Below are 27053 nucleotides of genomic sequence, written 5' to 3'. Positions count from 1 at the left end.
TGGCTAAATGGGTCAGGGGGTGGGATAGACCTCAGACTGTTTCTCCCTGGCCCCTGGGATTGTTTCCACACCAAACCCTCTCCTCTGGCCACATCCTTCACTGACCCTGCTTTGCCAAGCTAGACCTCTGATAATGGTCACACCCATACATATCACAGAATAACAGGATCATAGAACAGTAGAGTTTGAAGAGACCCTGAGGGTCATCTAGTCCAGCCCCCTGCAATGCAGGAATCTTTTGCCCAGCGTGGACCTTGAACCCACAATCCTGAGATTAAGAATCTCATGCTTTGTTGACTGAGCTAACAGCAGTGGGTGTCCTTCTCTTGTCTTCCTTCTTTTTCTCTGTTTTTCCTTATTATTTCTGGGTATTTTGTTTTTATGAACAAAAACAATAATTTAAAAATGAGAAGCCTCTGATACCTTTAGGAGCTGCAAACCTGAGCACCCTCCCTTGCCCGAAAGCCCCGCTGAGTACAATAACAGCGGTACGCAGGATTGTCCTGTAAGGGTTGGATCCAGACCTCATCCCCCTTGGAATCAATGGGACTCAAAAGTTGACTCACTACCATAAGATATAGTGATGCACACCAATTTGGACTGCTTTATAAGGGACTGAAACAAATTTATGGGGCTGCTAACCATGATGGCCGTGTCTTACTTCCATTGTTGGAGGCAGTTCCTGTGAATTACAAGTAGGGGGGGCTGTTGCTTGCAGGCTTCACATTGGGGTTGGTCACCAGGAGAACAGGATGCTGCGCTATGATGGGTCTTTGGCCTGAGCCAGCAGACAGGCTCTTCTGATGCCCTCATGTTTTTGGGTGGCCTGCTATGCATTGTAATAAAATAGGACATGCATTACAAACACGGAAAGGGACATATTTGCATAACATTTGCATATCTCACCATAGCATGGAAGTAGAGGGAGTAGAGTAGCTGAATGTTAAAAGATTCAGGACAGAGAAACAGAAAGTCCAGCACAGTTAAAGTATGGAACTTGTTCCTCCAGGAGGCAGTGATGGGCTCCGACTTGGATAGTTTTAAAAGAGGATTGGACAGATTCATGGAAGATGAGAATATCCTTGGCAACTAACCATGATGGCTATTCCACTGCATCTATGGAGGCAGTATTGCTTCTGAACACCAGATGTTGGAAGCTGCAGGAGGGGAGAGGGCTCTTGCGCTCCAATCCTGCTTGTGAGCTTCTCATTGGGGCATCTGGTTGGTCACCAGGAGAACAGGATGCTGGACTAGATGGGCCACTGGCCTGATCCATCAGTCAGGCTGTTCTTTCACTATAAAGTACATGGCAGCCCCAAGTCTTGGTTGAGGACCAGACTCCACTGATATTTAAGTGTTGCATGATGACTTGATATAGCATTTTCTTTGTGGGTGTGGGTGGGTGTCTGTGTCCATCCACTTTGATGTAGACTGGCTCCATCTAGCAGCAGCTATTTTATTTAAGTCGTTCATATGGCAGCTGCATTTGCAGGACTGGACCCTGGGGTTGTAAAACAAGTATTTGTAGAGGGAAATTTGGGAATGAATGAATGGGAAGGCAAGGTCTCTCTCTCTCTCTCCCTCACCCCTTCCAGAACAGAATTCAGTTTCCTAATGTGCCTTTTGGCTCCTTGGCTTGTACAGAGAGGGGCATAAAACTTTCTCATTCTTTTCCTCCTTAAAAAAAAAAAAAAGTGTCTGGTGTTCTCTCTGTAGTAAATCCACAGGCCCTAAGCTGTCAGCAAGCAAAGTGGGGGTGGGGGAAGCGGGGTGGGGGTGGGGGGGGAATTGAAATCCAGACAGCCTTTGGTTGTATAGGGTATTTTAAGTGCATGCCACAGAAATAATTAGAATTTCTTGTTTTTGTGGTGAGGAGCTTGTTGCATGGAAGGGAACCGTATATTCTTTAGACCCAGGTGACCAGCCAGCAGCTGAGGACACAGACAACAAAAGGCTTGCTGAAAATAGCCCCCCCCCCAGCACCTGGGCACTGAACTCATCCAGAGGGCCAGTTTCTTAGCCACTTGGCAAAATTTGGCAAGGGTCTGGTTCCACATTGTAGCTTACTGGGTGAGGCTTTTGTTGTGAAAGCTGCCCAAAGAACGTCCCCCCCTCCAAATTTAACTTTTGTGTGCTCAGAATACCTTGTGACCATCCCATAAGGCTTAATAAAGGCTGGTTTTCTTCCCTGCCCCATCTAATTACAGCAAGCCCCCAATGAGCATGGCAAGTGTGTTGCATGTCCTCACTCTTGTAAACAGCTCCTTAGCTACCTGCCTGTGGTGAGTTAAGTATTTGCTCCCAGAAAGAGAAACTCTTGTAAACTAGAAGCAGGTTCGCTCCCTTTTTCTTTCAGACCCACACATGTGCCTGGAATGATTCGTGAAAGTTCATCTCGTGAAAGTTCATCTGGGCTTCATCAATAGGAGTATAGCATCTAGATCAAGGGAAGTAATAGTGCCACTGTATTCTGCTCTGGTCAGACCTCACCTGGAGTACTGTGTCCAGTTCTGGGCACCACAGTTCAAGAAGGACACTGACAAACTGGAACGTGTCCAGAGGAGGGCAACCAAAATGGTCAAAGGCCTGGAAATGATGCCTTATGAGGAACGGCTAAGGGAGCTGGGCATGTTTAGCCTGGAGAAGAGGAGGTTAAGGGGTGATATGATAGCCATGTTCAAATATATAAAAGGATGTCACATAGAGGAGGGAGAAAGGTTGTTTTCTGCTGCTCCAGAGAAGCGGACACGGAGCAATGGATCCAAACTACAAGAAAGAAGATTCCACCTAAACATTAGGAAGAACTTCCTGACAGTAAGAGCTGTTGGACTCGATGGCCCTTGTGGTCTCTTCCAACTCTATGATTCTATGATCTCAGGGGTTACCAAGTTTTTTAAGCATGTGGGCACAGCTGGAGTTTTGAACGAGTGCTATGAGCATGCCCCCTCCCCAATTATGTCTCTCTTGCACCCTTCCCATTTAGACTGAAAGAAAGTGGGGAGACACACACACACACACACACTTTGCTTTTCTAAGGGATCTGGGTAAAAGTTGGATCCAGTAGAATTAATATGGGTTTTGAAAAAGCAATAGGGCTGAAAGGTCAAGTCGAAAAGTGAGCCACTCTTCTAGCTTCCTCCATCAGCTCTATGTACTTTACGTGTGTGTGTGTGTGTGTGTGTGTGTGTGTGTGTGTGTGGCGGGGAGAAGCTAACCATCCTCACCACTTCATGGCCAAGGAGACAGTGTGTGAGGTGGGCTCAGAGGTTTCATGGGCAGCAAGGGAAGACATGAAAGACACCATGATGGTCACTGTAATGGTTCTAGGGGGTTGCTCGTGCGTAAATCGACGCCACACCTGGCTAGTTTACCTGGGTGAACCCTTTCTGTCTGGACAGCCTCTCACCCGTGGCTGTCTCAATCGCTGGCAGAATCCGTCAGTGGGCGTCTCTTGAACTTCCAGCAAAAAAGCTCTTTGACGCCTAGTCTCCTCCTACTCTCCCTGCGCGGAAGCCTTCTGCGCAGGGAGGGTGTGGGCAGCGGAGGACCCGTGCTCTCCCCGCTGGTCTCCAGCAAGGAGTCATGGAGCCACCCATCTGCCCCCCTTCTCCACTGGTGCTACGCTGAATTCCTTCCCCAGCAGATGGGCTGCTTCTCTCCCTCCCGGGACGCTCTCCTGAACCCCTCTGGAGCCCTCCCTCTCCCTCTGGCTCTGATGGCAGTTCCCTGACAGTCACCCCTAGTTTATACACCTGGGGCTTGTTGGAGCAGTAGAAATTGGGTCAGAAGTCCTAAATCTGTAACCCTGAGTAGAATCCTAGAGCAGCATGCTCAGTTTAGATCTGGGAAATTGCCTTCTGAATTGGAATGATAGTTGGTGCAATGGATGTTCCACTTTGGTGTTGGTGGTAGTGGTTGGTGAATTCAGGCACTTCTTTGTTTGGACCCTCTCTTGCACTGACTGACTTAGTGAAGCTTTGATAGTCTGGTTAGTGGAAATATTTGCAGACTAAAAACTTATTTGCAAGGCTACCTTATTTCTACTATAATTTAATACTACAATATTTATTTTATATTTTATATTTGATTCATTGCATACAGCACGATCAGAGTGCACAAGTACAAAGTTATATAAAGGAAAATAGTGGTCCCTACACGAATAGAATAGGGACGCGGGTGGCGCTGTGGGTTAAACCACAGAACCTAGGACTTGCTGATCAGAAGGTCGGCGGTTCGAATCCCCATGACGGGATGAGCTCCCATTGCTCGGTCCCTGCTCCTGCCAACGTAGCAGGTCAAAAGCATGTCAAAGTGCAAGTAGATAAATAGGTACCCCTCCGGCGGGAAGGTAAATGGCATTTCCGTGCACTGCTCTAGTTCGCCAGAAGCGGCTTAGTCATGTTGGCCACATGATCTGGAAGCTGTACACCAGCTCCCTCGACCAATAAAGCGAGATGAGCGCCGCAACCCCAGAGTCTGCCTCAAGTGGACCTAACCTTTACCTTTACCTTTACTCGAATAGGCTTGAATTCTAAAAAACAAGCTATGTGAAAGGAAGGTAGGGGAGGGGCTAAGAAGGGATTGATATGAACAAACACAACTACACATGATTACTTTTCCCTTCTGTTGGACGAGAAGTAATGCATTTAGATTTGGAAGTGACAATATGTTTTGTTGGCATGGAAATCAATAGTATTTAGCACCTCAAATAGCAGAATTATTATTACTTTCAAATTTATAATTAATAGTGGTGGCTGGTAGAATGAACTCTGCACCTGCTGGTAGCAGTGGAAGTGGAATGTGGTTACAGCCAGTTTGCACAAGAGCAAGCCATGAACAAGCCTCCTTGATGTAGGAAGCTTCTGGGTGGCATTAGCAGCTTCTCAGTTCTTAGCAGCTACACCCACCTGTGGAGAGCCCCCTTCCGTCTCTCTCGGCCACTTACTCCAGCACCACATCTTTGTGGTAGTGTGCTGCAAATTCTCCTGAGCTGATGAAGGAGGGGGGACACTCTCTCGCTGTCTGTATCAATTTGGGAACTGACAACTGCTACAGTCACCTGGAGCCTTCCTCTATAGTTACAGTGTTAAAACAAGCCCATAATATGTAAAGGTAAAGGGACCCCTGACCATTAGGTCCAGTCGTGACCGACTCTGGGGTTGGAGCGCTCATCTCGCTTTACTGGCTGAGGGAGCCAGCGTACAGCTTCCGGGTCATGTGGCCAGCATGACTAAGCCGCTTCTGGTGAACCAGAGCAGCGCACGGAAACGCTGTTTACCTTCCTGCTGGAGCGGTACCTATTTATCTACTTGCACTTTGACGTGCTTTTGAACTTCTAGGTGGGCAGGAGCTGGGACTGAGCAACGGGAGCTCACCCCCTTGCGGGGATTCGAACCGCTGACCTTCTGATTGGCAAGTCCTAGGCTCTGTGGTTTAACCCACAGCGCCACCCGCATCCCTAGCCCATAATATGACTGAATCTTAAATTTTCTTTATATGACCCCTGAAGAGGGTGACGAAGGATCTATAGCTATCTTTTCTGTTTCATAAGAGCATATCAAGAGCTTACAGGATCAGGCCATCGCCCCATGTAATCCAGCATCATGGTATCACAGTGGCTTACTGAATGCCCCAAAGGGCAGCCCTCAAGCAGAACCTGAATGCAGCATTTCCTGTGCATTTCATTAAATCTGTATTCTTACGCATCCACCAATTTTTCCAGTGAATGTCATGCATCTGACAAAGCCCGTCGTAAGTTGATGGTAGAATAAAGTTGTTAGTCCCGTTTAAGATGCTCTGGGACTCTGCACTGTCCTTTCTCCCAAATACTGGACTAACAGGGCTTCCATTCTGGAAACGCTTGTTAATTAGCAATGATAAGAGGGACCCTAATACCCTTGATAAGGAGAACACAAGTCTAGTGTGAAATTGGATTAGCCCTGGGTTCTTTTTATAGCTGATTCTAAAGGAAGTCATAAACCATGAAGGAGGATGATACAAGCTGGTGGTTGAGAGAAGAGGATAATATTTTGAGTTGGAAATCCCAGTGAGTGTTTCCAGGAAGGAAGGAAGGACTGAGGTTTCAGCACCAAGGGCACGAACCAGTCCGTCAGTTGGGGCAACAGCTGCCTTGTCTGCAGAAGTCTCTTTCACTTGTCAGTCTTCCCATGCTTTCTTGAATCACCTGCTGTATCACCAAACCCAACCTTGCAAACCATTTCTGCTCTTCTTCATAATGAGAATAATAACAACCACAGCATGTCTTACTCAACCTTCACCAGGCCACAGGGCAAATTGCAGCATACAAAAATGTAATGCAGTTTTTAAAAGTGTACAGCAACAACCCCACCCATAGCCCAAAAGCAATACTTCCACACAACATATTACAGGTAGGGTACAAAAACAAGTTCTTTGGTTTTCAAAGGTCAGGAGACTGAGGTGTGTCTTCATCAGCCACCTGCCACATCCCGTAATACTATTGGCTATGCCAGCTGGCACTGATGGGAGTTGTAGTTGAAAATTTCTGGAAGGGTACCAGTTTGGCAAAGGCTGCTGCAAAGAGATGATGGCAGGCACACCTCTTGGGGGAGGGAGATCTGTGCTCTTGGAGGCATCAGCAAGGAGGTGGGAAGTGCTATGTGAACTCTGTGCTTCACAACTGAAGTAATGCACACATCTAAAGTACATGTACACACACAAACACGCATATCCCATAAGACTGCTACCTGCTATAACTGATTCCAATACTTACTTGATTAAACAGCTGGGTGTTCCTTAAATGGTTGTGAGGTTCCTGTCCGTTCCGCATTAGTGCTTTTTATCCAGAGCAATTGCCACCTTTCTGTGTATCTGTACACAGCTGCTGCCGCAGCAGCAAGCTCAGCCTCCGCCCTGCCCCGCCCCCCATGATTGTCATAGATTGATGTACTCGTGTGTAAAGCTTTCTCACCTTTGTGTTTCCAGGTGATCACTTGAAAGTCTGCCCTCAAGGCTACACATGCTGCTCTCAAGAGATGGAAGAAAAATACAGCCAGCAGAGCAAACAGGACTTCCGAAATGCTGTGGTGGAACTTAGTAATAACTTGCAAGCAACCTTCAGTTCCCGGTACAAAAAGTTTGATGGTGAGTCCTAGCCCCTGCGTTGCCCTTAGCTAGCTCAGATGAGAAGTGCTGCAATATATTTATGGACTTTGTTTATGCCAACCTTTGTCAGCCTGGTGGGAAGTGATAGACTAGAGCATCAGCAGAAGGTCCCAGGTTCAGTCCCAAACATCTCTGAGTTGGTCTTTATGCAGCACATAGTGAAACCATGGGACTCTCTCCCACTGGAGGTAGTGATGGCATCAACCCAGATGACTTTGAAAGAGGATTAGACAAATTCAGGGAGGAGGAAAGGTCTATTGATGGCTACTAAATGCTTCTGACCACCAGTTGCTGGAAGCCACAGGAGAGAAGAGTGCTCTTGTGTTCAAATCCTGCTTGTTTTAGATTACAATTCCCATCAGCCCATACAACTGGAGGGCACCAGGTTGGTTTAGATAGACAAGGTTTTGTTGTGCTTTGTCATTATTTTTGTTTGTTTTTTCTACAACTCTCTCCTTTCCAAAGTTGTGCTTGAATGACTCAAGACTTTGGTATGACAAGTTCAGAGGGCTGCTTATTTTGCAAACCAGTTTGATAGAAATATTTGCTGATTGCATCTCTTTAGTTACCCACAAGGGGTGTGCATCTGTCTTTCCAATTTGATTCATGAACAGCAAACTCTGTAATAAAGCAGGGCACTTGCATTTTCTTTTGCTGTTCCCAGATGGGCATGATTCGCAAGAGTCCACCCAAACTCTTTTTAGACCTTACTGCTTACTTGTAGCTCTAATGAAACCTCCTCAACATTGAGTCTTGCTTTAACACCCTCATGCAGAATCCAGTTAGCAGGATTGGGCACAGAGTGGATGTGAAATGCAGTTGTAACTTCTCTAGCTCCCTCCTTGCTTTTGCCCTTAGAGGGGCCGATATATGGTGATGAGGAGTTTTACCTTCACTGCGCAGCTCCTAAATGTGCAGCTTCTGGTTGCCACAGGCTGTAGGGGTCTTGCAACTCCTTAAACTTTACAATGAACAGACAGGAAGCTGCTTGAGATTATGAATCTTCCCCACTTTTTAAAAATGCACCTGAGGATTGTACCTTGCTTACCTGAAAGTGCAGATCTATGGCCTAGTTCACAGGGTGGAAAATACCCACGTTGAGTGACAGAAAATGCTAGATTTGTCTTATCCCCCCACCCACCCCAAGATTTACATACCGCTTGCTTGCAATTCTATTGCTTGCCAACAGAAAAGATTCTTGGAAGAGAGGACTATTGATGGCTACTAGCCATGACGAAGAATGCTCTGCCTCCATGGTTGAAAACAGTAATGCTTCTGGATACCAGTTGCCAGAAACCGCAGGGAGGGAGAGAGCTGCTCTTGTGCTGGGGTCCTGCTTGCTGGCTTCCCACAGGCACCTGGTTGGCCACTGTGAGGACAGGATGTTGGCCTCCTCCAGCAGAGCTTGTCTTAGGTTCTTCTACAGCTGGCTCCAAACATTGGTTTTTTGCAGCCTCCCAAGCACCGCACAGTCTGTGTCACTAAACAGGTTTCTTAATTAAACACTTCCTTTTTTGTGGAGTAGGGAGGGTGAGTGGGCCACAGGACATGCCAACCCTGATGTCTTCCTGGATGAGAAGCAGAAGCCATTTCTTGGCAGTCACCCCTGCAGCTATGATGAATGTTGGGAGTACCTCAGAGGTAGAAAACATCTAGAAAGCATGCAGAAGGTCCCAGGCTCAGCCCCCAGCATCTCCAGGTAGGGCTGGGGGTTGCCCCCTGCCTGGAATCCTAGAGAGATGCTGCCAGTAAGTGCTGGTGGTATTGAGCTTGGTATGGACCCAATTCTCTGACTCATATGAGGCAGCTTCACACGTGCCACAACTGCTCCCCAGTCTGTGTCTAGAACACAGGATCATAATGTGGCATCTAAATGATGAACGAGCAGAAGCCGTGGTTTGGCATTCTGTCCTTACCAACCCACATTTGTTTTCCTTCCCAGATTTAATGCCGCTGTAACATCCTTCCCTTATCCATTGAGGGAAAGTCTGTGATCATCATCAGCTACTAAAATTATTTCACATGAAGTTTTAAAGCTGCAAAGTATATGTTTGTTAGGGCCAACTAAGAAGCCACAAGTTGTCATCCAGAGTTTTGTTTTGTTTTTAAATCAGGATGGAAATTTAGCAAAACAGTAAGGGGAAGGGAAGGAGATGCTGGTTATGATGGGAAATACCCAATACCTTCACTGTACCAACCTCAAAATGGAATGCAGGAGGTGTTGGGAAGGTTTAAGTTGAATGAGTGTGCTAGAGACAAAGCAGATTTCAGGCAACACTTGTTGGGGCTTGTAGGAGTTGTAGCTCAAATTGACTGTGCTGGCTGGGCCTGGTGGGTCTAAAACATCTGTAAGGGGCCCCAGGTTGGTGAAAGCTGCGGTGGGGTCTTTCGAGAGAGTCAGTGTGATGTAGTGCTTAGTGTGACAGACCACTGATTCAAATGAAATTGTCACTGGGTGACCTTCACCCTGCCACCATCTTTCAGTCTTAGTCATCCTCACAAGGTTGTCATGAGGATAAATCAGGGAAATGCCATGCATGCCATCCAACTGGTGGGGGGCAGATGGAACTGCTGGTGAAGTGGCAGTGCTTAAAATCAAGTGAGGAAAGGTGGGTGGAAGGAGTTGTAGCCCTCTTCAGTTAGTTTCTGGTTCCTCTTAATCCTGTGCATAAAGCCATCTGTGTTGTGCCCACAGGAGAGCCACGATGATGTGCTTTGTGCTTTTAGTTCTTAATTGATATAAGCCAGCCTGACACTACTTGTTCATTGTTTAAAATTTAACACCATTTCCGACTTCAATGCTGCCTGCTTCCCCTCACCAGCACCACATGCTTTATTTATTAAAAGCATTTGTTTCTCTCATTCCTTTCAATAAGGTGCCCAGGTAGCTGAAAAATAACCATGAAAATTCAGCACCAAAGGATGTTGCAGAATTCAAATAATGTTAAGAACAACGACCACTGGCAGAACAAATAGAGACAGGGGGCAAGCAACAGGTCCTTTGATAGGGGAGGCCTAGACCCTTTTCCTATCCATTTTCGGACACCCACCCCACACCAAGCTGTTTCCAGAAGGCTGGAGTAGAAGCCGTGATTTTGCTATACAGTGGTACCTCGGGTTACATACGTTTCAGGTTACAGATGCTTCAGGTTACAGACTCCGCTAACCCAGAAATAGTACCTTGGGTTAAGAACTGTGCTTTAGGATGAGAACAGAAATCGCGCAGCAGCAGCAGGAGGCCCCATTAGCTAAAGTGGTGCTTCAGGTTAAGAACAGTTTCAGGTTAAGAACAGGCCTCCGGAACGAATTAAGTACGTAACCAGAGATACCACTGTAATTGGAGAGAGTCTGGGGTGCAATTTTGGGGTTTCGTTACAGAGGCCCCACCCCATAACTTAGACTACTGTCCTCACTCCTTCCAATAGCAAGCTCAGGTGATACCTGTTGATAAAAATGGAGCCAAGAGAGCCTCACCTGCACATAAGAGGGAGAACCTTGAGAGTTAAACCCCTTTTAAAAATCCTAAGGGGGCAACTCTCCACTCCACAGAGAAAATAGCAGAATGAGGACTGAGCATGCTTAGTAGCCACAAGTGTCAGCTGAAAAAGAAAGATGGAAAGAGGAGGATGGAATGGAGTAACTTGGAAGTGGGGCATGGCTGGCTGGCTAGAACCCAAAAGAAGAGCCCTTGTTCCCTTCCCAGAGCTACAATTCCCAGAGTGGTTTAACAATTCACCCCTCTTCCCAGGGAACTCTGGGAATTGTAGCTCTCTGAGGGAGATGGGGTCTCCCAGCAAGTCAGTAGAGTGCAGCCCCCAGGATCCTTTGGGGGAAGCCCTGACTCTTTTAAGTGGACTCACAGTGCTTTAAATGTATGGTGTAGCCAGTGAGCCTTTACTTTTGTAAAATGCACTTGGGCTTGATCATTGCAGGCAGGGATGACCAACTGAGCATCGTCCAGCTGTTAAGGAAATCCCCACCCCCATCATCATGTTACCTTTGGCCACACTGGTTGCCCAGCAACATCTGAGGGAACCAGGTTGGTCTACAGCTCTCCCTGCTGTAAGGTGTGGAGACGTTTCCAAAGGCTTCGTGGAAAGCTGGTGGGGTGGGGTGGGGGAATAATGAGAGGTGGCATCGTAGAGGTGATCCAGGAGGCAGTTCTAAGGATACGGGACTGCAAGAGAAAAAGTCCTTTGGGAGAGGGACCAGGAGGCCTGAGGGTGGTAGACAGCTGCATTCCACCATCTTCATGGTCCTCAGAAGATCACCCTAGTAGCTGAAAGTAGCTATGAGAATTTACACACCCACACACCCACGCCCACATCCCTAGACAAATATGGAAACTTTTAAGAGTGTTATATGTGAAACAAACAGGACAGTTATGAGATCCACCAGCAATGGAGAAATTCATGTTCTCTCAAGAGGCCCCTGCTTTAAAAACCAAAGCCAAAAAACATCCTTCGCCAACTTGGTGCCCTCCAGATGTTTTTGACTACAGCTCCCATCAGGAGCTTCCACAGCATCTGATGGGAGCTGTAGCCCAAAAACATGTTCAAGGCACCAGCTTGGCAAAGGCTGATGGTTAAAGGCTCTAGTCTTGTTGCCCCAAGTCCTTGTCATTCATGATGTGAATTCCACTGGGTATCTTTTCTATAATAACAACAACAGCAGCAAAAGGAATCCTGCCTTTTTCTTGGCTCTTTAAAGGGTTACTCTCTTCCCTCCATGCCCCAGGCTGCTCCCCCAATACAGGGTGTAACATCTTAGGTTTAACTTTCTTCACGCTGTGTGAATGAACTCTCTTCCTGTGTGCATAAGTGCTAACACATGTTTTGCAAAGTCAAACAGCTCCGAAAGCTTTTGCGTTTTCTCCGTTGCCTTTTCTCTCCTTGGCTACAGATTCTGCAAGTGTGTGTCAACCCTCTGTGTACATGCTGCAGCCCTTTCTTGGGGCTTTCTAGTGCTTGGGGAGAGGGAGGTGTATGGAACATTAAAAAATAGTAGTAGTAGTAGTAGTAGTAGTAGTAGTAGAAGAAGAAGAAGAAGAAGAAGAAGAGGGGTAAGTTAGAAAGTAGAATTCACGTGGACCAGCCCAAACTTAAAAATGGAAAGTGTAATGTTGGTGGCCAGTGGCCAACAGAAGAGGTTTAAAGACTGTCTCAATGCAATTTTTTTTAAAAAAAAGTAGTATAAACATTGACAACTGGGAAACACTGGCCTGTGAGCGCTCCAATTGGAGAATAGCCTTTACCAAAGGTGTCATGGGCTTTGAAGACACTTGAACTCAGGATGCAAGGGAGAAACGTGTTAGGAGGAAGGCACGCTTGGCAAATCCACACCATGATCAACTCCTGCCGGAAACCAATGTCCCCACTGTGGAAGGATGTGTGGATCCAGAATTGGCCTCCACAGTCACTTATGAACTCACTGTTAAAACCGTCTTCATGGAAGACCATCTTCCTCGGCTGCAGGGGATCGCGAAAGAAAGAAAGAAAGAAGGAAAGAAAAAGAAAGAAAGGCTCTGCTAGGAAGAGCTGATGGGAATTGAAGTTCACTGACAGCCAGAGGGCAGCAGCTTGGGGGAACTTGCCATAAAACTGTTGGTTGGGTGCAGCAATGATTGGCCAGCATTTGTGTGCACTCCATGAAAGCTCTGCTCTGCCTTCACGGTTGTAGGCAGCAATGCTTCCGAAGACCAGTTGCTAGAAGCCATGGGAGGTGAGAGGGCTCTTGTGCTTGGGTCCTGCTTGTGGGTTTCCCATAGGCATCTGAGTGGCCCCTGTGAGAAGAGGATGCTGGACTAGAGGTGCCCCCCATCAAACAAGTGGTGAGAGACTTCAGGAGTTCCAGTGCTTTGATCCTGATCTGGATTTGGTGACCGGTGGTTGCTATTCACTACAGTTTTAAAAAAAGCATACAAGAGCCAACCAAATACATCATTTCTAACTTGGTCCACTTTGTAGATGGGGGATGGAGAAATGCTGTTGGGTGACAGAGTCGGACCTTGTGATAACCGAATAAATGATGCAGAGAGGGAGCTGCAGCCCAATATAGGAACTATTTTAAGTGCATTCAGATCTCCAGGGCCAAAGGATCTTGCAGATGTAATCTCAAGAGTCTCTGTCTATAATCCTTCAGGATTCTGGGAGAACAGGTGAGGTCCCTGCGGGCTGGAGACTGGCAAATGTTGTCCCTATCTTCAAAAAGAGGGGCAAAGAAGAGCCAGGTAACTGCTGACTGGTCAGCTTCATGTCAATACCAGTAAAGGTCCTAGAACAGATAATTAAATGGTCAGGCTGCAAGCACTTAGAAAAGGATGCTGCGATTACTAAGACCCAACAAGGGTTTCTCAAAAACAAGGCATGGCGGACAAATCTTACTTCTTTTCTTTTGATAGTTTTGAGCTTGGTGGAAAAGGCAAATGCCTGATTTCAGTAGGGCTTTTGATGAAGTCCCCCCATGTTGATCTTCCGCAGACACTGGTGATTCCTGCATTCCAGGGGGTTAGGCTAGAACAGGGGTCAGCAATTTTTTTCAGCAGGGGGCTGGTCCACTGTCCCTCACTCCTTGTGGAGGGCCGGGCTATATTTTTTTTGGGGGGGGGGAGAACAAATTCCTATGCCCCACAAATAACCCAGAGATGCATTTTAAATAAAAGGACACATTCTACTCATGTAAAAACATGCTGATTCCTGGACTGTCTGCAGGCCGGATTGAGAAGGGCATTGGGCCAGATCCAGCCCCCAGGCCTTAGGTTGCCTACCCATGGGCTAGATGACCCTTTGGGTCATCCCTTTCAACTCTACCCTCTCAACTCTACCATCCTATAATTCTACGGGGGAATTGTGATGTTCTAGGTTTTACTGGACAACAGTTCTCTTCACCACCGGCCATTGACCCTGTTGGCTGATAGGAGTTGGGAGTCCAATCAGGGTTGTAGATCGGAGTCACTGTTCACGCTTCCTGGACATGCAGGCTCAGAGCAGAGACCTATTGTTCTCCATGACCTTGTAGAATGTCAAGCAGGGTGACTTTTTGTTCTTCTAATCTAAACTTAAACATTTAGCACAGGCTGTAAATAGTTCAGGGTATCAATGGAAGTCCACCTTTAAGCTGAGGCAGAGAAAACATTGTTTGCGTTGGTCTCCCCCACCCAGAGCACCCACTGCAGCGCTGATCAGGCCTTTACAATGCCATAAAACAAGAAAAGTAATCGCTTAAAGCACAACTTTTGTTTGAGAACAAGCCCAATTTCCAAGACAAATGAAAGGTGTTAATTCATTTTGCCCTTCAACCTGTCAAGATAGCAGGCCAGCCTCCCTGCCCCCACCTCCATTCTCTCCCTCCCCTCAAGGTCAGAGGGGTTATTTCTGGGCCACGTTGTGACTCATTAATCAGCCAACAAACCATGAGAGGGAGAGAATTTATACCTAACCAGGAGAAACAGTAGCAAAGTCTTGCCTTTCAGGAAGAACCAATGCTGCTATTTGCATCAGGAAGAACTTTCTGACAGCAAGAGCTGTTTGAGAGTGGGATGGAAGGGGGGGGGGCTCTCCTTCCTTGGAGGTTTATAAGCAGAGCTTGGATGGACATCTGTCTGGGATGTTTGAGCTGAGATTCCTGCACTAGATGACCCTTGGGTCCCTTCCAGCTCTACAATTCTATGCTTCTAACAAGGATGCAACTTATGCCAGTCTCTCCCAACCTGGCCCCCTCCAGATGGGAGTGCATAGGATTCGGTCAGTCAACCAGCCAAAAATCCACCTAACAGTAACATTGTCTATGCCAGGGGTCACTTTTTCACCAGGGGGCTGGTCCACCGTCCCTCAAACCTTGTTGGGGGCCGGACTATTTTGGGGGGGGAAATAATAATTGAACGAATTCCTGTAAGTAAAGCTCTTTGAGTTGTTGTCATTGTTATTGTTGTTTTTACAGTTGAGCGGTGTATATGTTTTATTACATATATAGATGTTTTGTTTTGTTATTTCTTAACACTGATACAAATAACTGAGCTCCGTCCATAATACCAGAAATCTCTTAAGTAACCCAGGCTTCTGCTCTTTGGATTAGAAGATGGAGGTGTTTTAACAGCATCATTTTCAAAACCAGTTTTGTCATAAACCTTTTCCAGCTATGCTTCCAAGGGTGTAGCTGGCCTTCTCTGGTGTTCTCTGGCCTTCCTGTTCCTATTAAAAGTTCTGCAGTGCGGGGGGGGGCAGGTATAAAAGAGAAAGAAACAGAGGTGAACAAGGTGAGCTTTCAGAATGATTAAATGAATTAGAAATTAATACATACAAAAAAGAAGAAGTTAATACATACCACCCAGCCATTCTCTATAGTATATATTAAATGCGCACAAGAGTGAGAGAGAAAATTGTAGACAGGAAATGCCAGGCATGGGAGCCAGCAGAGAAGTTCATGCTGATACTGGACAGAGGATGTGCTGGGAGGCGGGTGTCAAAATAAAATCCTTTTTTCCCCTAGGGGTCGTTTTCCTCCTCCTGCACTCTGAAAGTTGCTGTGCTTTCTGCTGCTCAGTCAAGCTCCAAGCCCAGAACTGTGTTAATAAAGAACACCTTTTAAAAAATGCACTTCAGTGATTCCCCCTCCTTGAACCCCACCTCATCCCGAAAATCTTCTGAGTTAGACTTTGTTTGTACTGGAGCACTTTGAAGACTTAAAAAATTTGAACTCCGACATACTTCATACATTTTAACAAGGTTTAAATTCAAACCGGGCCAAAGACTCTCTCTTTTTCCTGCTCCTGCTTCTAACAACTTTTTAAGTCTAAACACTGCCTCCTTTGAGGATCCCAGCACAGAGGCATGTTTTATTAAAATTTTATTTATTGAACATGAGTCACAAAAAGGCACAGGACAGAATGCCCGATATCCAGTGCCCTGGAGGAAATAATTGGGGGGGGGGGCGTTTCTACCGTACTTCCCAGGGGGACTTTTGTTTTTGAGGAGTGCAGTAGTCTGTGCAACAGGGAACCATCAGGACTGCACACAAGAAGTCTGGGAATTCCAAACCTATTGACCTTCCTTCTTCACCCCACCCTCCTTTTTTGAACGATATTAAATCATAAAGTAGTTACGTACAGGACAGATGGGCAAAGGTAACAGTGCATAGAAACTCTGGGACACGGAATCATGCTTTCTGTTACAGACATCTGTCCCACATTAGACACTTTTTAAGATTATTACGCTGCTGGTATTATGATGGTATTAATGTTACTTGTTGAGCTTTCTTTGAGTCTCGTATGAACTCCTCCCCAAAATAAACCCCGCTGTGCCTTCTGACCACAGAGCTGGGGCTGTGGAAATCTCGCACCTTTTATCTCATTTTTGGGATGGGGGTGGCAGTTCTGCTACGTTGCATTTTCTAGGCATGATGTGGGACACTCCCAAGAGCAATCCCTAGGTCTGGATTCCTTTTTCAGTTTGAATCAGCTGGTCTGGCTTTTTGTGTATGAAGTTGCACCTATTAAAACATTTAAGGTTTTCTGTGTCCAGAAATCTATATGTGGCACTTTGGGGTGTCTGCTGGCACCCTAGACAGGGCCCACCCTTGGCATCTGCCCCAGGTTCCCCTCTAACAGGTGATCGTGTTAAGGCGGGGATTGGGAGCAAGTCAGCAATAACCCACAAGGTGTCAGTGAAGTTAACCCTGTATTCAAAGAAACAAAACATCCCAGGCTTCTTCCCAGTATAACTTGCCCCTATGAGGCATTTGTGGGGATGTCCCTGCCTTCCTGCAGCTCTCTATGTCTCCTCCTCCCCTGGGTCCATCCCAAACAGTCTGACACTCCAACGCCTTGTTTGTCTCTGCTCCGCCCTCTTCATACCTCTGTGGGTTCTGGGAGGGGAGCAGGTCACAGCAGGAAGAGGAAATTCCCTGGCTTCTTCAGCAGCCTGTCTCATATCTGCCTCTTGGCCTCTCCACTTCTGTCTCTGATTCTGCTCTGCTCTCTGCCATAGCCTCTTTCTGCTTCCAACACCTCCCCCCCCCATCTTCTCCCTGTGGCCACTCACTGTCACCCCACCACCACTCCCCGGGTCCTGAGCCTTTTTTCCTTGGGGGTTCACCAGCTGCTGACTCTACTCCTCTGCACCCACCCAGTCCATGGCAAGTGATCAGCAAGAATCTGGGTCTAGGGTTGTGCTGAAGAATCCCCCCCCCATGTGTTCTCCCCCAGAGAAAAGAAAACAATCAGAGGGGAAGGAAATTGTGGTGCATTGAACAATAAGAACACAAGAAGAGCCCTGGTGGATCAGGCCCCAACAGTCCATCTGGTCCAGTATTCTGCAGTCATGGTGACCAAACAGCTGTCTTTGGCAAACCATCAAGAAAGACCCAGCACCTCTTCCCTCCCATGGTTTCCAGCAACTCGTATTCAGAAGTATTTCTGCCTCCAGCTGTGGAGGCAGAGCATGGCCACCCTGGCTAGTAGCCACCAATAGCCCCCCCTCCAAGAATTTGTCTAGTCCTCCTACAAAGCCATCCAAGTGGGTGCCCATCACTGTCTCCTGGGGGAGGGAGTTCCATAGTTTAACTATGCATTGCACGAAGGACTTTCTTTTGGATTGGGTGACCTCCAAGTTCCCTTGCATATCTGAAGTTCTGTAACGGTTTGCATTTTCCACCATTTTCCCAGTTTGGGCAGAGTCTCCCTCTTTCCTTTCCAATCCCCTTCACCTTTCATCTTGTATTCTTTATGATGCTCAGGTAGGCATGTGTGTCCCCCATTGTTGCGTTACTCCTGGATGATATTGGGTGCTGCAGAAATGCAATGGTAATAACTTGCAGGAGAGCATAAATCTTCCCAGAGTGGAAGGCAGGTTCTGCCTCTCCACCTTGAGGGTCTGGTATTTCGTTTTTCAGAAACTTTGCTCTGTCCCACTGTCAGCTAGCCAGCTGCATGCGTTGCTGCACTTAGCAGAGAAACACTCCCGGCAGCCAGCCATAAATTCCTTTCTTTATTTCCTTCTGACAAGATTACATGCAGAATAAACAAAGCGACCCGTCTCTCATGACGCGTTGCTCTAACTACTTTCTCTTTTCCCTCTCCCTCGAGACCAACAGAGCCAACGGCTCAGCCCCTTCCGTTTTCCCCTGTGACGTGGATCCCCCTCTCTCTGAAGCACCCCTTCCTCCCCAGACTCACTATCCTCTTCTCTGTCTTCTGAGGAGGACTCAGTACTGAGCAGTGGAGATCGTTCCCTGTCTCCTCTAATTCTTTCCTCCTCGCTGCCTGCAGTTCCCTGACACCCACCTTCTGATTTATAGGCTGAGTGAAGGCCACATTTGGTAGAGAACACCCATCACCTTGCTGCACCTCTGGGAGTCTGCAAGGCTTAAAATTGATTGGAGGGAAGATGATGATCAAATGTGTGCCTTTTTGTTTTTGTTTTTTTAAAAGATATTTCTTGAGATTTTCCACCTTAATACATTAAAAAATCAAAAAAGAAAAAACAAAAAAGTTAAAAACACATAAAGTTTACAATCCGTATTTTCAATAACATATTTCCCTGACTTCCCCACACCTCCCCTTCTTATATTCCAATTCAAATTGTTAGTTCAACAAGTTCTTATCCCCAATTTTTGACCTTTTTATATTTAATTCATTTTAGAAAAACCAATTTTAACTTATAAACATCAATATTTGTACATCAGTGCTCATTCTTAAAACTTTTTTCTAAAGTCCCAAATTCCCTTCCACGAATTCCCCAATTTTCATACTAATAACAAAACAAAATAAAAAAACAGATTATAATTGTAAACCCTTTGGATTCCCAAACCCCACCCCCCCTTTCCCGGTTTCGATCCCCAACAAATGTCCATCAGTCTTAGTCTACTATCAGCCTGGAGACCTCACGTCCGAGGCTCTTAATTCTTTCTCAATTCCTCTCTGCCGGTTTTTTTGGTAGTCCTTAGTATTAAACACCAGATCTCGGAGAAGCTCTGTCCCAATAGGGTCCATGTTTCTTCCAGCCAGACCTCCATACTTAAAAGTGGAGCCCGAATCTTGTTTCTTACTCCTTTTAAGTCCAAATGTCCCGAAAGCTCCAACTTCCACCTTAATCAAATTTGTAATCCATAGGTCTTCAGATCTCCACATAAGGAGATCTCTCCATTCTTCAATCTCCAATTCAGACCAGATTTTCATCATCCAGTACTTATTTTCCTTTGTAACCATCATGTCAGGCCTCTGGCTCTCCTTTGTCATCTGCAACATTACATCTCCTCCTTCCTTTTCCTCAGAAACAACATATATCTCTTTCTCCACACTCTCAAATCTCTCAAGTTTCTCTTCTTGTCCAGCTGCATGAACTTCCGGAGTCAAATCCTTATCAAATTCAATGAATTTGTTTACTGTTAAGTCCAGAGTTGCAACATTGGTAGCCAAAACATCAATTTGGCCTTGTAACTTTCCCAAGAGAAGAAAAACTCTGTCCAATTTAGCTTGAATTTTTCCTCCTTGTAATGTCCCATTCTTGTAATGTCCCAAAACCCCCTCTAGAGGGATTTTGGTTACTTAATCTTCCTTCCAGTTCAAATCCAAAAATCAAGTTAGTTTGTATCAGTTCTTCCTTGTTTTCAACAAAATATAACCAAATTGTAACAAATATATCCAGCAGAGACAGCAGAAACAAAGTTCTCTTTTTCCTTCTTGACAGCTAATTTGACAGCTGTCAAACTCTTCTATATCTCCTCAACAGGCTCTCTCGCGGATCACTCCCGGGTCCGGGGGGGTGGCACTTCAGCTCTCAAAATTAGCTCTTATCCTCCAGTAAAATTACTTATACTGCCAAATCGTGAAATTAATGTCTTTTACCCAATAAAGAAGAAGAAGTTCTCTCGACCTTAGTTAACTAGTCCTTGCTTTAAATTATTTACAAGACGGGGAGACGGACTTCCTGTTTGCGCCTTCCCCGATCGTGCCTAATTCAAAAAAAATTTGCAAATCCAATTTCCTTACTACTCACGGGTTGTTGCTTTTAAAGTCCAATTGTTCACAAGAAGTCAGCGCTCTCCGACCATGGCATGCGGCTTCACTCCGCAGGAGAAGCAGTCGACTCTCAGCACCGCACCGCTCGCCCCGCCCCCCGTTCCGAAGCCTTTAAAAAGGCTCCTTCGCGGGTCAGGGGGGCGCAAATGGTGCCCGCCGAGTCACCAGGTTCACAGGCTTCAGCGCCTGTGATTTCTGAGGGTCCCCGCGTCGCCGCAGCGGCAAGACCCAAATCCTGCGGAGCCGATTCCCTCCGGAGCTCGGAGGGAATCCGCCATTAGTCGATGGCGCTAACCCGGAAGTCCAAATGTGTACCTTTTTGTACTATTGGAGGAAGGCTGTTATATGCATGCTGGCTCTGGGCAGATAGAATTCTTAACCACATTTAATGCAAACTGTGGTTTGCAAATTGTGGGTGGAATCATAACCTTGCTTTCAGCCAGTCTTTAACTCTAGCGGAAGTATTCAGATGTCAGATGTTCTCTTTCACATTCAGATGTGGAAGAGAAACGATGACTAAGGATGACATCTGCAGTGACCAGAGGAAGGGCCAACTTTAATTCAGAGGAGAGATGCAAAGAGCTTCTCTGTGAATAAAGCATATTAGTGGCCATTGATGTGGAGTGGGAGATGGTGGAGGCATGCCTGCACCATTTTGTGGTTGTGTCTCTTTATCTGCTCTTTTTGATGCGACAGTCATTTTGTGTCCTCTGAGGCCTCCGCAGCAAAAGAGGCCCAAAAGAGGCTTCTGACCCTTGTCCTAAACAGTCCCCCCTCTGCCCATACCCTTCAAAATAAAAACGTGTGGCCCTAATTTGCAGTCCCTCCTAGATTAAAATTGAGCTTTGTTTATTGCACCCGAAGCTTTGGAGACACATTGGAAGCTTGTCCTCTTGTGCACAGTCCACTGGGGTTCTTCGGCCGCGATTCCTGCATTGCAGGGAGCTGGGCCAGGCGACCCTTTGCAGCCCTACAATTCCATGATTCTGTGAACCGATTCTCCCCTTCCCTGCAGAATTCTTCAGAGAGCTTCTCGAGAACGCCGAGAAATCCTTGAACGACATGTTTGTAAGGACTTACGGCCTCCTGTACATGCAGAATTCAGAAATGTTTAAGGACCTCTTTGTGGAGCTGAAGCGCTACTACACAGGCGGCAGCGTCAACCTGGAGGAGATGCTCAACGACTTCTGGGCCCGGCTGCTGGAGCGCATGTTCCGCCTGGTCAACCCCCAGTACCACTTCTCTGACGAGTACCTGGGGTGTGTCAGCAAGTACACGGAGCAGCTCAAGCCCTTTGGGGATGTGCCCCGCAAGCTGAAGCTCCAGGTGACACGGGCGTTTGTGGCGGCACGCACCTTCGCACAAGGCCTGGCCGTGGCAAGGGACGTGGTTGGCAAGGTGTCTGTGGTGAGTTGTTGTTGTTGTTGTTGTTGTTGTTGTTGTTGTTGTTGTTGTTGTTAGAATTTATATACCGCCCTATATCCAAAGATCTCAGGGTGGTTCACATTAAAAGATTACAGTATAGAAAATAAAAGCAGGGTGGATAAAAACCAATGATTTTTTAAAAATATATATCAAAAAAGGATTTTTTAATTTAAATCGGATTTTTTAAAATTTAAACTGGATTTTTAAAATAAAATGCTTTTGGAGGAAAAACCTTTCTAAAGATGGTTTTCTATTTAAGTTACATTATACTCCAAAGGCTATTCATCAGGAAATAATGATTTGTTTTAACTTTTCATTTGTGCTAAAACTCAGTCTAAGGTGGGGTTTTTTGGGGGGGGTTTTAAAATGATAAACCAGCCAAAGTCCTGGTTAAAAAGGAATGTTTTGCATTATATTTATTTACTAGTAACTTTTCATCCAAGGCTCTCTAAGCAACTTACGTTAAAGAAAATATGTGCACATGCATAATAACATTTGTCAAGGTAGGCGGGCAGGGTGGAAAAATCATATAATACCTCACCACTTCATCTAACACACAACTTATGGAAAAACAAAAACGACACACAAGTCCTGTAAACAGTAACAAGCAACGTTAGCAATAGTCAAAGAGAAAGCAAAGCAATACTCTCACCCACTGATGAGCAGATAAATGAAACTGCGGTCCCCCCTCTCCCCCAGAACAAAAACCATTCACAGCAACCAACAATTCCCTTAACCTGGCCACCCCGAAATCTGGCATTAGCCCAGCTGCTGCAAATCATGGTAAGTGAATCCAGGGTCCTCCTCCAGGGAGTGTCCAGCACCTTTCCTCCCCTTCGGTGGGAAGCAGTGGCAAAGCAGAGCAAGGGAGGTGGTAGCAAACGTTTTACCTGCTTTGCAGCTACCCTGGCTACTGCTCCTCTCTTGCTGCTGGTGGGGATGCAGGAGACAGACATGCTTGCCGTTGTTATAGCCACCACTTTCCTAGGGTTCGGTGGTGGTGGGCTCATTGTCCACAACAGAAAGCCCTTTACGGTGCATCTGGGGGGAAAGGGCTGTGGCTCAGAGGCAGAAGGAATAGCTTTGCACACTAAGTAAGATCTCCCTGGTTCAACCCCTGAGAGCACCTCCAGTTAAAAGGATAAGGAAGAACAGAATAAGAGACTGCTGGATCAGTCCAGTTGTCCATCTCTTCCATCATCTTGTTTTCAGTGGCCACCCGGTCCACAAGCAGGACCCGAGAGCAACACCACCCGTCTCCCTGCCTGATGCTCCCAGGAAGTGGTATCCAGAAGCATTACTGCCTCTGACCATGGAAGCAGAGCAGAGCCGTTGTGGCTAGTGGCCTATCTACCATGAGCTTGTCCAATCAATCCTCTTCTGAAACCATCCTAGGTGGTGGCCATTGTTGCCTCCAGTGGTAGCAGGTTCCATAAACGTCTACCACCTCTGAGAAAGGTAGCAGATCATGGGAAGCACCTTTTATGCCTGAAGAAGCTCTGGAGAAGCACTGTTAGTCAGTGCATAGAATATTGGTCCAAGAGTCCTCAACGTGGTGCCTATGTGTTGAGGCCCTGTCTGAGTCCCGTTGCTGAGCAAGCAGGGGCCAGGAGTCTCTGAGGAACACTTCCTTGAGAGCAGAATCCACATGTGAAGTCAGACAGTTCAGAGGTCAGGGAATCCAGATGAACACAGGCCAAAGGGTCCAGATGGAGAGCAGAAAGCAGCAAAGTAGTGTTGGGAACCACAGGCATTGTTTCCAGCATCTGACTGCTGCTGAGAGCTCTGTTTAAGAAGACCAGAGCCAGCTGGTTCTCATCAGTGCCTTCTCCTCTCTGTCTCAGAAGGCTGATCAGCTGCAGGTAGAGTCACTCTGCCTTCTTGCCCTTCAGGCTGCGGTTCAGCAGGTGAAGCTGACTCCTGGCCCATGCTGCTATGGGCATCACAGCTCCTGCTGATACCCTCCTTAGTTTTCTGACAAGGCCTCCTGCTCATCCCAGTTTTTAGTTTTACAATGGTACCTTGGGTTACAAACACCTCGGGTTACAAACACTTCAGGTTACAGACTCTGCTAACCTGGAAGTAGTACCTTGGGTTAAGAACTTTGCTTCAGGATGAGAACAGAAATCGCTGCAGCAGCGGGAGGCCCCATTAACTAAAGTGGTGCTTCAGGTTAAGAACAGTTTCAGGTTAAGAATGGACCTCCGGAATGAATTAAGTTTGTAACCAGAGGGGCCACTGTATTTAAAATTGAGTTGTTTTGCTTTAGTTAAAGGGGTTGACTCTGGAGTAGAAGTGTTTGGTCAAGGTTTTTTTTTTGGGGGGGGGGGAGTGTAGCGCATAGTTAAACTACGGAATGTAGTTGGTGATGACCAGCACTTATATTGCTTTAAAAGAGGATACGATAAAATCATCAAGGATAAGGCTATTGGATAGCCATGGTGGCTAGTCAGAGGCAGTTGTTCACACCCATTTGTCTTGAGAGAAACTGCAGTGCACTTCTGTGGGTGATGTGAAACTGCTGAGTTAGCAGCACTGAAGTGACCTCCCCAGGGCCCAAGCCTGGGCAGTGTGTATGGAGGTTCTGGGCAGGCCAGATGACAAGCCCCCCCCCCCGCCTCTTGGCCTGGCTGATGTGCTCCAAAGGAAAGTAGAGCAGTACATTTGGCAACAGCCTGGCTGCAGGAGTTGCTAGAAGGAGGTGTACAAGGCACCATCCAACTAGGGACTCCACTCCAGATTTATTTACAGTTTACTCCTTGGCCCTTTCCCCCCTGAAGATATTTTACAAGGCAGTTGAGGTTTAGGATCATAGTTTTCCTTTTCCTAGATGGGCTCCCTTCCCAGGTGGACAAGCTCACTCACCTCCACAGCATGAGCAGAAACCGCCTTCTTGGCTGTTGGACCCACTCAAGGTCTTGTCCACTCCATCTGCCGGAGCTGTCTTTGCATGCAAAACCCTCTAACTCAATGAGGGTTTGAGACCCATCGGCTGCTTTCACCCAGCTTAGCCAGCCAGTCAAAGCCATTCCCAGGTGGGGCTGCTGTCTCATGCTGACAGCTTCTAGGAGCCACAGGTGAGAGTTGAGTGCAGGGTGGGTACCAAAGGTGGCAAACTACCTTAGAAGGAGCATGACGTGTCCCCCAACAGAGGTATTACTGTATTGTCCTGAATATAAACCTCACTCCCCCCCCAAATTCCAGCTGTGAAAAGTTAAAGTGTGACTTATATTCTAAGTGCTACAAGCCTGCCTCCCAACACTACCTCCCTGAAAGGGGGCGGCCGGCGCTGGCTTAGGGAGGTAGTGCCGGGAGGCAATAGTGCCAGGAGATAGGCATGTAGCATGCTCAGAACCAGGCATTGGCCACCCCCCCCCCATTCATGGTGGTAGTGCCAGGAGGCGGCAGCTTATTTGTGGATGTGTCTTATATCCAGGCCAATATGGTACCTCTCCCATAACACCACATACACCCTTTGTATATCACGATTGCATGATACCATGATTTTGCACTATGATACCACGGAATCATGGTTTCACGAATCATGATATCACAAAATCGTATCACACAATCGTTATGATTTCACGCAATCATGATACCCAAGCAGGAGCATGACATGACCCCCACCAAAGGTACTACCCCTGCTCTAGCACCCTATACACCCCAGTATGCCCCATGTTATACTGGTTACCGGCAATTGCAAGGGGCAATGGGAGAGAGCTGCAGTCACACTCAGATCCTGCTTGCTGATTTCCCACAATGGGCATCTGGGAGAACAGGATGCTGGACTGGATAGGCCATTGGCTGCCAGGTCTTCTTCTGTTCTTAGGTGCTTTGCTTGTTGTTGTTTCAGGGAGGGGAGGGGTTTCTGAGCATCACCAGTTTTTCTTCTGTGAAATGGGTGTTTCACAGACAACTTCTTATTTCCGAATGTGCCCCCAGACCCAAAAGGGTTGGGGAGCCTCTGGGCAAGATGGAGAAATACTCCAACCTTATAGTGGGCAGCTTCCAGTATCACTTTTGTCATTGGAACACTTATTGTAATGATCCCCCTTTAGCGATGTTTGTGGTTTCTGTCTCCTAATGATGCAGTTGACGCCTGTGTACAAGTCAGCTTCCTATATAAATGCAGATCAAAAGGATGCTCTTATATTGGCTGTGCAAACTATGGATTACTATAGCAGACCATTCAGAACAAAATACAAATCTGCTGCTCTTGTGCTGCAAGAAGCACTCTTTGAAATGTTACTCATCTTTTAAGTTTTCTATGCAGCCCTGCAATGTAAACCCTCTCAGGGCAGCTTACTCAGTAGAAAACAAGCATCACAGCAAAGCAATAGTAAGATAACAGTAAAATTCAATCATGGAAAAAAGGCCTGGCAGCAATAAAATCTTGAGGTTTTGTTTTTAATAATTATAAAGCCAGTGGGGGGAATTAAAATGTTTTCATTGACTGAATTTGAAAATATAGCAAAGGAAGAAGCAGACTAGGCTCTCTGGGGAGAGAATTCCACAAATTCCTGTAAAATGCTGACTTTTCCCATTGTCTGATTTCCTTCCCTTTCATTTCTCCCAGCCTCAAAATTCTCTCCCTGCACCCCACCCCCAGCTGAATTGCCTCAGCCCCCACGATGTTGAATCAGTCATGTTGGCAGGCCCAATTCAGATGTCACGGTGCCCACTTACCTAACTGTGTACCACGTGAATTTCTTTCAGTTTTGCAGATCTACAGAAATTCTGTGTAGCCAGATTTCGTGGCCTTAATTTTCAGCCCACTCCCGAGGAACCTGAATTTCTTACGCAACCACCTCATTTTGCATTATTATTATTATTATTATTATTATTATTATTATTATTATTCCAAAATTCTCTGTCAGGTCTTTCAAGTGCTCCTATGCTGGTGGTGGGTGAGTTTTAATGTTGGCCAAGAGGGGAATTCAATGCAACAGCTGCACTACTGGAAATTCGTTGTGTTGAAGACTGCACAGCAACAAAGTCACCAGCAGCCAGCTTATGCATTCTCTTGCATGGGGGAAAACATTTTGCCAGCAGGACACATATAATGCTGAGGCGCTTTAGCTTAGCGCTACATTGGGCGCTACATTAGCGCTTATTATCATTACAGTTTTGCACTTTTTAATTTATAAAAATATTTATATATTGCAGTTCATAAAAAATATATTAAAAAGCAGTTCTTATTTTCACAAACAGAAAGTAGGGCATCCAATAGGAACTTTCACCATGTAAAAGCGACCTGCTGCGGGGCCTCCTTTTCCTGTGATTTTTATATAACCAAATCTAACCTGAGCGTTGTTTGAGCAGAACCTATCCGCTACTCCTCCAAATTTTACTTTGCCCTTTGGAGGACAGGGCTCTGGGGTCCCCCCCCCTCGAGAGGAATTGTTCTTGTTCCTGCCCTTGGGATGGTTGGGGCTATAAATTTCACTTAATTATAGGACATAGGCTAGTG

General features: G+C 46.5%; 1 protein-coding gene across 1 annotated transcript in view; it reads left to right on the top strand.

Moving 5' to 3' along the window:
* GPC4 (glypican 4) overlaps nucleotides 1–27053 on the top strand; it is a 97085-nt gene that overhangs the window by 50878 nt on the left and 19154 nt on the right. Inside the window, exons 2-3 of the mRNA XM_053374200.1 lie at nucleotides 6964–7122; nucleotides 21174–21565. Coding sequence (XP_053230175.1) covers nucleotides 6964–7122; nucleotides 21174–21565 — 551 coding nt within the window. The remainder of the gene's footprint in view (nucleotides 1–6963; nucleotides 7123–21173; nucleotides 21566–27053) is intronic.

Source organism: Podarcis raffonei, chromosome Z (genome assembly GCF_027172205.1).
Source record: "Podarcis raffonei isolate rPodRaf1 chromosome Z, rPodRaf1.pri, whole genome shotgun sequence".
NCBI classification, from domain to species: domain Eukaryota; kingdom Metazoa; phylum Chordata; class Lepidosauria; order Squamata; family Lacertidae; genus Podarcis; species Podarcis raffonei.
The sequence above is the reverse complement of the archived record's forward strand: the minus strand, read 5'-3'. Positions and strand labels throughout refer to the sequence as shown.